The sequence below is a fragment of the Pungitius pungitius genome, chromosome 21 (genome assembly GCF_949316345.1).
Source record: "Pungitius pungitius chromosome 21, fPunPun2.1, whole genome shotgun sequence".
NCBI classification, from domain to species: Eukaryota; Metazoa; Chordata; class Actinopteri; order Perciformes; family Gasterosteidae; genus Pungitius; species Pungitius pungitius.
In genome coordinates, this window is record NC_084920.1 from 6,527,310 (window position 1) to 6,539,556 (window position 12,247).

Consider the following 12,247-nt stretch of genomic DNA (forward strand, 5'->3'; position numbering starts at 1 on the left):
ATATACAAAACCACATTCCTTGACCCATGATACCCTGAATGCCTCCTCAATATCCTAATGATGCTCACACTGTTGTGTTAACATTGGAGGCAAATTCATTCCAAAAAACTATTATTGTCAATTTGGGGGGAAAAACCTGCGTCACTCCCATTGTCCCCCCCGATGTTTCGCCCCGTGACCTCTTCTGCACTTCCGTGCCCGGATCGGTCCCGGCTTCAAGGTCGTAATCACCGGTTGACCTCGAGATCCGTCGCTGCTTCGTCCATGCCGCACATCGCCGCTGTCTCCCTCCATGCTCGTCTTCTACTGCCTGTCTCAGGTCCTCTCTGCTGCCACTGCACACAGTCCTCTCGCAGGCCGCAGATCACGCACGTGCTCCTACCTCTCGCTCTGCGCATCACTCTGCTCACCGGTTGCGTATCATCTTCCCCTGACGCCCCATGGAGTGCAAAGCAAGATGTTATGTTTGCATCACTTCCTAAACGATGATTTCTCTGTGTTTCCTCCATCGCCCATCCTGCCTCCCTGCTAACTGCTGACAAGCGGCTTTGTGTCTGTCGCAGTGTTTGTATCTCCCTTCTGCCTCTCTTTCATCCCACTGCCCTCCTCACCACCCTAACTCTGTGGCTTTTTAAACCTCGTTCTTCCTTCTCTTCCTCCTTTCCTCGATCTCCTTTTTCTGTGCCTCCTTCTCCTGCGGTGTTTGCCTGTCGCGTGCTACAGGCTAGCCTTGGACGATGCCATTCGCCACAAGCAGGTGAACATCTCCCGTTTTTCACCCAGGGTGGCCGGAGAGAACGACTTCCTGCAGACGGTCATCAACAAAGTCATCGCCGCCAAAGAAGTGAATCACAAGGGCCAAGGTACAGTACGTGGTCCAGACGCACGAAGCAACAAGACACTTGTTATCAAACTTCCATCAATGAAATGTGTGTGTCCTTGCACGGGATTCAACAATTTTTGGAAAGTACCGAGGCAAACTCGCTGCTGACTGCAGCAGCCAATCGGGCTAAAATGAAATCCCCTGGAGCAACTTCTCACCACCAATTCCTGCTCGTTTCTGCCACTGACCGCCTTAAATTGTTACTGCAAGTGTCTCACAATGTAATACAAAGGACCTTGATGAGAAATGAGGACCATTTTTTGTCATAATGTCCAATCCAAACTGAAAGTAAAAGACATTTCACTTCTCCTGGTTGAAAAATACCAAAGATGTCCTTTATGCAGAATGTTCTCATATAAATCTGTGTCATGGGATATTTTTGGCTATTACAAGAAACAAAGGAATGTAACCTTGGCCAAACTATTGTAATTGTGCGTGTGCTCTTCGTTTGCTCTCTGCATTGACTCAACACTATTACCGCAGTACAACCTAATATCTAAGTAGAAGCTCTGTATTCATCTTTCTTCTCTTCTATGTATTTGCAAATCATTTTGAAAGAGGGATTCTAATTAGGGTTACAGGTTAATATTAAATTTCACCTAAGAAACATCTTACTGTACTGCTGGTATTATCTTTAATACATTTTAATACCATTAACCCCAATTTACTGGCAGGGAGTTGAAGCTGTTCATCTCGCTAACAAGAACATAATTCTTTGTTGAGAGCTGACACCATAAATCACTGCTCATACTATAAATAGTTGCCCCGTCACCATGACTACAGAATATAAGTAACCCAGCTGTTAATTAAGCTGGTGAGTCCCCTGCAAAGGCTGCATCTTATCGGCGATTTGACGTTGCTGGTTAGAAGGACAGCGTTAGCCATCTAAGGGATTTGCGCTGGATGGGTGTTGGGGCGGTGTGGGTGGGGAATGTAACATGACAGCCTCCATGGTATTGTCATGCCCTATGAAGATGTGCTCGGATAAATGTCAGATCCGCTTCGACCCACACTGGGAAGGGCGGCGGAGCAGCTGTTTCCTTCACGCTCGCTTATCAAAAGACACTTGGACGGGGGGACGTGTCCCTCATAACAATACGGATCCCGTAACGCGGATGAGAATAACGCTGCAGGGTTCGCAGATGCCACCCGCTTTAGGTGGCCCCACGTGGAGGGGGGGCTCTACAGGATGACTTCTTAAATTGGTACGACCTCCCTCCCCTTTTTGTTGTCCTCTTTTTAAGAAGTATGCCCCTATGCCGCTTTGTCTATCTAAAAGAGTATCATATTATATATTACTGTATCAATATACTGAGCTGCCGCACTGTGCGGCGTATGCAGAAAACACTTTTTTCCTTCCAACCGGGAGAAATTGGCAGCTGCCACTGCTGTTAAAATGTTAGGGGTCTTTCGTGAGTCATATTTCCTAACGTTTCCTCTCAAGCTTCGAACTGCCGGGTCAATCCAAGACCAATTAAGTCTGGGAGTAACTGCACGATTTTAGAAATCCTACAAACAAATTTAATTTATTCCCATATTTGAATATAAATTGCCTGAAGACAAAGCCTGAGGCATTAAGATTTTTCTTTTTAAATTAGCGCTCCGTGTCATTTTGTTTTGGAAAATGTACTTCCCGCCCCTCCTTTCCAGTGTTGGTGCTCAGAATTCACACTTGTATTTGATCAAGGGTCTGTATGAATCTTTGTTTAAAAGTCTAGACTGATCAGAGACTACTCAACAGAGAAGATGCAATGTGCTCTTATGCAAACCATAAAGAAGTCAAACCTGCCTCAACCAACAGTGCCCAACACATGAATTGGATTTTTTGTGGTTATTTTTCTTTATAAAATGACATAACTCCTTTTATTTAATTGCCAAATATAAATTTTGTAGTGGTCATGCTTTCCTGTGGGTAGCTTTTATTTAGTGTCTCACCCTCGAGCTGTGTGACGTCACCGAGGATGGATGGATGGATGGTGGGGGGGGGAGCAGCACAGAGATAGCTCTCTTTTCTGTATCTTCTTCTGACGTTATCTCGGCCTGTCACCTCTTTGACGTTGAATTCCCCACTAGGCCTGTGGGTGACTCTGAAGCTGCTTCCTGGAGACGTCCATCAGATACGGAAGGACTTCCCTCATCTGGTGGACCGGTCAACGGCTGTGGCTCGCAAGATGGGCTTTCCTGAGATCATCATGCCAGGTGTTCTTTTAAAAGCTTACTCGTCAGTGCCGATCTCTGAAAGTCTTTTGCTCATTAGATTTGCTGGAGAATTAGAATTGAGAGCTGCCATTTTAGAAAATGGGAGTCTTATCCGATCTCCATCAAGCATTGGTGAAGATGTTTGTTATTTAATGGACTTAAGTCCCTTTAAGAAGTAGACAGGGTCAGATACGCAACCTGAGATGTAATGAGTCATGCAGTAATATCATTATATATTCAGAAGTGTGAGCTCTGGAAAAGCTCTAAACCTGCTCTGACCTGCTTGTTTTTATTTTTCCTAAAGGCGATGTTCGAAACGACATCTATGTGACTCTGGCTCTTGGGGATTTTGACAAAGGGAGCAAGACCAAGCCCAAAAATATCGAAGTGATCATGTCCGTCTACGATGAAGATGGCAAGAAGCTGGAGGTACGGTGGAGGAATGTAAACTAACCTATTTGTCACTTTCGTGCTCAGCATTCTGGACACAAGTGCTCCGGCCGATCGGCCCCTCCTTCAGGCTGTGATTTAGGGGGGCTTTCCTTAATCTCACATAGCTCAGCTTGCCGCTTAACTGACCGGGGCTCCTATAAAGCAGTGTGATACACGGCCCCCGACTGTACGCCTCTGCCACCCCGTCAAAAGTGACAGAATGCAACACAAGTGCTTTGTGGTTGATTGACGGGCGTTACGCTTGGCTCACCGTTGCAGGAGTCGCCTTATTTCCTTGTCGGAGTCAGTCACAGACGGGATATATAAGAGACATAGCTTTTAAAGTTCAAAAGGAATGAGCGCTAATAATTCACTTTTGCAAATAATGCACTTTTTCTGTCCTGTGTATGTATGTATTTATTAGATGTAAGTTTAAGCGGCACAGGGGTCATTTGATCATATTTAGTTTGTGGCATCCAACTCATTATTGGAATTTTAGTCGTACCTCGTCAAAGCGTTGATAGGAAAATCTTGTGTCCGGGTTTGCAGCTTAATACAGTTACTTGCACAGAACTCCTCCAGCCGATCAACAAAAAACGTGGAGCGATAATCGCTATGCCAGCTGCGAACCAATCAGTGTCCTAATGTGCTAATAAAGCCTCTGGTTTTATCTCGAGTCTCGAGCCAGTGACCCCTTTCTCTGATGTTTAATTATAATCAACCCTGCTTGACTTTAGCTCTTGTTCTGCAGAGTTAATGGGGGACATGAGAGGTTTAGCCGAGACTGACACGAGGAGTTTGTAGGGGGAACCGAGGCAGGAGGTGCATTCACGTGTCCGTGAATGTACTTATACTTTAAAGTGACTTAAAATAACTTTTAGTCTCAATTTAAAGCTGATGCCTCTGTATGACCAACATGAGCAAATCGAGACCGTCAGGGTTTGGGCTCTTTCTATGCAGTTATTCAAAATACCTTTTCATGCTGCTTTTGTCCACACATACCTGTCTACATGAGTGTGAGTTACAAGGACTAACAGAGAAGAAGCGAATTGAGATGAGACCCCGGTGGTCCTGGGGAAAGACCTCCCGCATGGAGCCAATCAGAGCGCAATTACCCGTAGCTGCCTCAATTATACACGAGTCTGATATTGAGAGGCTGCGACGGTGATTTGGCCCGGCAGGCATGGGAAGTGTAACAATCAGTAGTGATTATAATGTAAAGTAGCAAATAGCTGAGATTATCTTGGATTCTGTCAGACGGTAAAGGAAACAAATGGGAACACAAACGGTTGTTTTCTCTTTGCTAGACAAGTATTGTGATCATTTGGGGATTTTTTTGTGGTATAATTTATTATGCGTAACATGGACCAAGTTTTAGTTTTTATTTTGAGACATCTCACAAAAACAGATAACACTCAAGTGCACTTATCGTCATTTTTATTAAATTGATATATATAGCCATATACATTTTTTTTTTTTGCTTGCCAGAGGCGGTTCTGCGTTTTTGTAAATAATGTGTTCATGTTGCACTTGCAGTACAAGCGAGGAGATTGTGATACTTAAACAGTTTCTGCTGGTATCAAAATGGTGAGTCAGCCATACTAAATCTCCACAACAAAGTTGTTGGAAGTGCTCATGCAGTATTTAGCTGTGTCTGTCAGACCGTCTGTGGACACAGTGATTGATCCCATCTACGGGGGACATGGCCACGCATCCCTGCAGCTCCTTTTAACATCTTGTCTTGAAATCCTTCTGTCCCAAAGAGCCATGAGAGTGACTTATCCCCCCGCCCCCCCAACGTATTAGCACACCCCCACAAAACCCCTGCGCACCTGCGGGCGGACCTGGACCCCTTTCCAATCTTTGTCTCTCCAAAAATCTGTGAATCCCTGCCTGTTAGTTAATCAACAACAACAACCCCCTTCCCCACATTTGCCCGGCGTGGCTGGGTGAGACGGGGCCCTGTTATTCCTCCTAATTGCTGGCTGTCAGAAGCCATTAGTGCTGTGCTGGAGGATTTTAGCAGCACCGTGGCGAGGGAGTCAGCTGGCGCAGTGGGAGGAAGGAGGGCGATGGGCTGGATGAGCGCGGATGGATAGAAGACCGCTGTCACTCCTGCCCTTGTGCCAAATAGCAGTATTTTATATCTGCACTCTGACCCGTTGTAGAAACCCTGGGGACCCACTCGCCAATTGGGGACCAATTGACACGGGCCGGTTCCATCAGCACCAGCTGGTCTGCTTCCCTGCGCCTGGCTTCCCTCCACAGCTCCTGCTTAAATAATTTATTTCTTAATTTATTTCTTACTTCCACGATGCTGTCGTGATATTAGCTGCCAAGGGGCAGGTGTGCATGCATTAACTGCTTCCAGATGGTTAAAGGCCACAACTACAGTAGATAAGCTCTCTGTCCCCGGGACCACATTTCATGGAATAAGTGCGAGTAGTCAATTTCCCAAATGCTGTAGGTGTGCTAATGGTTCCTAATAACTCCACCACCATGATTACACCACAGCTGTAGCATATAAGCAGTCGTATTGTTTCATGTGTTTCTGTCTCCTCTTTGTCGCTTCCTAGAATGTGATCTTCCCCGGAGCCGGAGATGATGGCATCGTTGAGTACAAGTCCGTCATCTACTACCAAGTGAAGCAGTCCCGCTGGTTTGAAACAATAAAGGTGTGTCACTCTCCTTCCCTCCGCACTGTTGAATATTACAAAGCACAAACCCCTCAGCAGTGTGTTCCATCAGCGCCTCATGAGCCCCCGAGCAAAAACTCTCTGTGTGTTTAGCCCCATTAGCTGTGAGCTCCCTTTTGTCCTCTAGGTGTCCCTGGAAAGAATTAGTCCATCCTCATGTACATTTTCCTATCACCAGCGGGACGGCGTTTCTCTCGCTCCGTTGCAAACCACTTCTACTCGCCGTTGGTTTCAATTAACTTCCGTAGAGCGTGACGATGGAGAATTCTGAGGCGCAATCGGCCTCAGCGTGTCCCGAACAACGTGTTTTTGTTGAGTGCGAGTGTCCTCGGGTGTAGATGTCTCACACGGTCGCTTCCTGTCCCCCATCTCAGGTCGCTATCCCTATCGAGGACGTCAACCGGAGCCACTTGCGGTTCACCTTTCGCCACCGCTCATCGCAGGACTGTGAGTACAAATGTCAGCGTTTGATTAATCAGCTTTGCCCAGGAACAGCTGCACAATTGGCCGCTAATCCATCTGCGGCGGAGGAATAATAATAGAAGATATCCCATCCGAGCAGATGTGCTGCACACTGATAAATACTTCGAAGCTTACCCTTTTGTCACTTTGATTGGCTCGCCACGGCGCAAAGCAGCATCATGATCAGCGGCCTGCCGGAGACTACAGCTGCCATGTGGAAATGGCCTGAGGGGGAACCCGCTTGTTTGTTGGGACCAGTGTCGTCCTGAATGCGGCCACGATGTTGACTCTCCTTCTGTTTCTGTTTAACACCCCCTTTCAAATTTCGGGCACGTTGAGGGCAGGGACGCCTGCTACTGGCAGCTTTGCCGTCCCATCTGCGCGCTAAATGGGGGCGCCGTCCCTCCTGCAGCGAGAGAGCGGTGCAAGGGAAAATCATTTTTGGATTGGGTAAAGGGAGCCATGACAGGTTCATGGTGCATGGAAGGCCAAGCATCATTGGGAAGGTGTCGGCCGGGGAGGGTGGGTGGAAGTATGCCTTTCACTTAGTTAAGCGATCTGCCGCTGCTGTCGCCTCTCAGTCACAAAACCCCTCTGCTCCGCTTGCCTCTCAGGGACGTGCAGGTGGCTCGGAGGAGATGGACGGGGGCTTATAATCCACTTGGAGAGCCTTCTTGTCATGCCCGGCACTTTGCCTCTGCAGGGACTAATGCTGTTTCGAGGCATGCCTTTGAAACTCTGTGACTTGCAGTTATCCTGCTGTAATGGTTGCTTTAGAAAACTGGCTCACCTCGAGTGACTCTGTGTCTGGAGCGGCATGCCGATGCTGCTAGAGCTTTAACTTGTGACCATTGAGCATAGAGGTTTGAAATGAGCATTAGCTGGATGCGTATTTAGACGTGCATGTGTGCCTTTTGTCTCCTGAACACTTAACATAAGGACACATGGTTCATATCCCCATCAGATTCATATGAAACAAACTTTGGCTGCATCGGTTCAGGCGTCCAGCTTCTCATTGTTTTTCCTGCACTTTTGGATTCACGGTTGCCTGTAAATACTCACCCACCACCCTACAGTATTTTAGCTTCTCCATTTTTATCACAAATAATGCAAGCGACATATCCACACTGTAACCATTTGGACTGGGTTCAGGACTTTCATATCAACGTATAGAGTTGTTGTTACTAAAACAGGAACAAGTTAAATAAGGTTTCTGAAACTAGGATGTAGTTATTACCGACTCATTATCTATAATGTACTCCTCAGTTCCTCTGAGGTATTAACCTCTGAATGCAGAACCCCTACGATATATATCTGTTTTCCCCCAGGAAATAGGGAGGTATTTATCAGGGTTGTCTTTGAAATGTGGAACACGACAAGAAACAAAAATCGGAATCGACAGATGCTAAGTTTCTTGTTTCCCTGATACATTTTTCTCATCTGGGTTGCGTGCGTGCAGCGTTTCCTCTCCGCGGGTTCCTCTCAGGCCGGCCCAGCGATCATTCACCGGCGGGGCTGCAGGAAGCAAACCAATGAGGAGATTTATACAGATGAAATGCGTGAGATACTCTGAGGAATCGCGTCTCCTTGCACATAAATTTGAGCTTGTTGATCCGTGATGATGTATGTTGGCCTCTCCAGACGCCTGCTCCTGGGACAGAGTTATAACTCTCGCGCCTTGTTTACCCGCCGCTTCCCCTCAACGGACCGTACCGTGTGCGTGGGCGTGGGCGTGGGCGTGTGCGTATGTGTGCGTGTGCGTATGTGTGCGTGTGTGTGTGTGTGTGTGTGTGTGTGTGTGTGTGTGTGTGTGTGCGCGCAATAAGCGTCCTTTCCGCGCCCTAGATGGGTTACACAAACTGTTTACCACCGCAGCTTTGGGATCAAGTGCTGATTCATATGCAAACAGGAAGTGGACACACTGGAGATCTTATCCAAACCCTGTGGCTTCAATATTAGTAATACGCTTTCATTTTTTAAATGAGGAAATGGGATTTTTTTAAAGTCTTTATGATCGCTCGGATGCTGCGATTATTCAGTGCACCTCCCGCTTTTTGATTTCCACAATCCGTTCACACCCATGTCAAATGAGTGCAGTCAAAACATACGGATAAGAGTGCCTCCATTTGCATTTGGGATTAACTGTATTTATTTGTCTGATGGCTGGTCAATGATTTGTTTTTAAAGTGAGCTTTGCAGCGCTAGAGTCCGTCTTTGAGACGGACACTTTTCATCTCGACACATATTACATGATTTGGAACCAATAGCTTGCGAATATTCATATAAATCAAAAGTACTTATTTTCAATAAACAGGATAGTATAGCAACATCTGCTCCCACGTGCCTGTTTAGTTTCTTTTTCCTTTTCACCCGCAGCCAAAGACAAATCTGAGAAGATATTCGCTCTGTCTTTCGTGAAGCTGATGAGGTACGATGGGACGACTCTGAGGGACGGCGAGCATGATCTCATCGTGTACAAGGTAAATGTGAAGCAGCCCATAATGACACGGTTAGAAGTCTGCCTGTGGTATTTTGGGATGTTTGTTACCCAGACTACCGCCTGTGGCTATTTGTTTATTTATCTTCTGTGCTTGAAATCCCCTCTAAAGACCCTACCTGGCCTTAGGTCTGCATTCCTATGACTTATTTTTACTTTAGATATGAGTCCATAGTGAAAACGATCCGTCTCATTAGTGGTTGCCCTAGTAACAGCTTCGCTGCTTTCTGTAGAGAATTGTTACGCATCCGCCTCCTCAGTGAAGTTAAATTACTTTCCAATTAAAATTCTCATTTTTAGGTTTTCACTCTTTGTCAGTCAACGTTGCACTTGCAGGCATCATCATCGTGCAGTAAACATCCCATAATACAACAAAATGCTTGACTACCACAAAAGAGCATAGAAACCGACTTCACTCGTCTTTTTCCTGCAAAATCAGGCGGAGCCAAAGAGGTTGGAGGACTCGTCTCTGTACCTGAGCCTGCCCGCTACGAAGCTGGAGATGGAGGAGAAGGGCTACTCCACCACGGGGAAAAACCACCAGAACCTTGGCATCTGTTCCATCAGCAAGGACTCCTTCCAGATCTCCACCCTGGTCTGCTCCACCAAGCTCACCCAGAACGGTACCTCCTCTTTTGCTTCACACTCGCATGGAACGACAGCCTCCTGTTGTCTCTCATTCTTTTCCTTCCAAAAGGCCGACATGAACGCTAACTTTACCTGTAAGCGCCTGCTCGTATTCTATCTTTGAAGGATAGATCATCCATGCATACTAACGGTACACCACTTAAGGTAGGACAAAAGGAGCCCTCCTCCAACTCCCACTTATGAGTTGGTGTCAGTCAGTCAGCATGTGCTATGCTTACCGGTGTCAGTCCGGCAGAGTCATTTCCCAGGGTGCGGCTGAGATCTTCACTTAACAAGCAAAGGAAATCCCCATCTCTGCCCTGTGGCTAATGGATCGAGCAACTTATCCTCTTTTGTTCCCTCCGACCATCACACATGTTTATGAATCTCAACCGACATTACTGTAAAACCTCTTGGACGAGGGCGACATGAAAGGACACCTATATGTAGCCTGTTCATTTTCTTCGCGAGCCAAAATGCAATATAATCCTCCTGAATGTTGAATATTTGTGGTGTTGTAAAGTCAAGCCGGAGAAGATGAGCGTTTTGTTGTCCATTAATTACACCAAAGTTCTCTCAAATTGTTGCACATCTTTACAACTTGACTCCGCCCACCAAAAATAACATGGAAACATCGCTTTGATGTTTAGCCCGACTGTCTGTGAGCCTTTCCGCAAACGGAGGCGGGGCATTTCTTTTTCTCTGATGTGAAGACAATAGACAAAGCAGATGAGGTTATAAAAGTCCGTGCTATGCCTGGGCTTTCGGGACATGCAAAATGGTTGCAGCTCTGGAGTCATATCAGCACTTCATGTGAGGATATCAGAACCCACACCTTAATGCACCCCGGATATTCTGGAAACGGTGTATGGAAGTAAATCTGTGTCATCGGGGGTTGAAATAAAAAGGTGATTGAATTTCTAGCACTGAATATTTATGCATTGAAATTATGTATCTGAATGTTTTTCAACATTAAAGCACCGCAAAAAAAAACCTAAAAAAAAATCACTGTTAAAATATTCACCCGCAAAAGAAATGATGGTTACAATATTCAACCCAAAAAATTCAGCAGTGAGACACCAGCATCCGGGACACTAAGAGCAATCGATTCTAGATTCAAGATCAGGAGCGTGCGTCAAGCTAAAGGAGCGAGCGCCCAATACACCTTCGCCTTCGGATTGTAGCCATGTCCAATAATAAAGGGGCTTTAACTCTTCTTCATGCCATCAGTGTGGCAACGTATGAAGAAATACATAAAAGAACATATAATGTTCACCCTGAACCAAAACGTTTGCTTGCCACTGACGATTTACAACTTTATTACGAGTATACAAATCAGCAAAACATCCTACGAGCTTGGTTGGCTGAGTGTGTAATGCAGCCACTCAGTGGCACAATGTTATTTTGCTCGACACGGTTCGAATCCAGGTTGTGGCGAACTTTTAATAAATGTTCTTTTATGTATTTCTTCATACGTGGCAGTGACGTAGTGCTCACTTATACAATCGTAATCGCTGCAATAAATATGGGATGCATTTTTGAACATTTTCAACAATATGTTTGGAAATGTGTGACGACTCAAGTGACGGAGGCAGACGACATCTGCCTGTCGGGGGAAAACAAACACGCACGTTCAAAAACCAGGTGGTTCAAAAACCAGTAGGCACGTAACACCGTCACTGAAAAATGGGTTCTCGTTTCAGACTTTATGAGCAAATACCGGATCCCTTTGAGTTAAATTCTAAAGCTGCGCTACTTGCAGGTCGCTGTGTTGTGCCAGATCCTCAATAAAGTTTACCCATGGTCATGAAGATCCTCATTTAACGTTACGTGGACTTTGATAAAGCTGCCGACCTCCCTCTCCCCCCCACTACGCTACAGCGGCTCATGTGCCTCTTCAAGCGCGTTCCTGGTTTCAAAACTCCACCAATCACTCCTAACAGCTTGTCGAAGGATCTCATCATTAAATGTCAAAACTAGAAGAAGAGGCGTATTCTGAGTGGCTGTACGCTCTTGTTTAACTTCCGCTTACTTCATGTCCAATACAGTCTGTTAATGTACAAATGTCAGCTGTCTATTACGGAATCTTACAGACACAAACCACACTGATGGCATGAAGAAGAGTTAAAGCCCCTTTATTATTGGACATGGCTACAATCCAAAGCCGAAGGTGTTTTGGGCGCTCGCTCCTTTAGCTTGACGCACGCTCCTGAGCTTGAATCTAGAATCGATTGCTCTACCTTAGTGTCCCGGATGTTGGTGTTTTCCCGGCTGAATTTTTGGGGTTGAATATTGTAACCATCATTTCTTTTGCGGGTGAATATTTTAACAGTGATTTTTTTTTTAGGTTGAATTTTTTTGCGGTGCTTTAATGTTGAAAAACATTCAGATACATTATTTCAATGCATAAATATTCAGTGCTAGAAATTCAATCACCTTTTTATTTCAACC

At 45.8% G+C, this 12,247-nt stretch overlaps 1 protein-coding gene across 4 annotated transcripts in view; it reads left to right on the forward strand.

Annotated features, from left to right (window-relative positions):
• dock1 (dedicator of cytokinesis 1) overlaps positions 1-12,247 on the forward strand; it is a 132,205-nt gene that overhangs the window by 22,543 nt on the left and 97,415 nt on the right. For 2 of the 4 annotated variants that reach the window (XM_037464485.2, XM_037464486.2), the window contains exons 12-18: positions 724-863; positions 2,957-3,082; positions 3,387-3,511; positions 6,091-6,189; positions 6,585-6,657; positions 9,049-9,152; positions 9,609-9,792. In XM_037464485.2, coding sequence (XP_037320382.2) covers positions 724-863; positions 2,957-3,082; positions 3,387-3,511; positions 6,091-6,189; positions 6,585-6,657; positions 9,049-9,152; positions 9,609-9,792 — 851 coding nt within the window. The remainder of the gene's footprint in view (positions 1-723; positions 864-2,956; positions 3,083-3,386; positions 3,512-6,090; positions 6,190-6,584; positions 6,658-9,048; positions 9,153-9,608; positions 9,793-12,247) is intronic. The other 2 variants (XM_037464487.2, XM_037464488.2) reach the window with 1 other exon arrangement.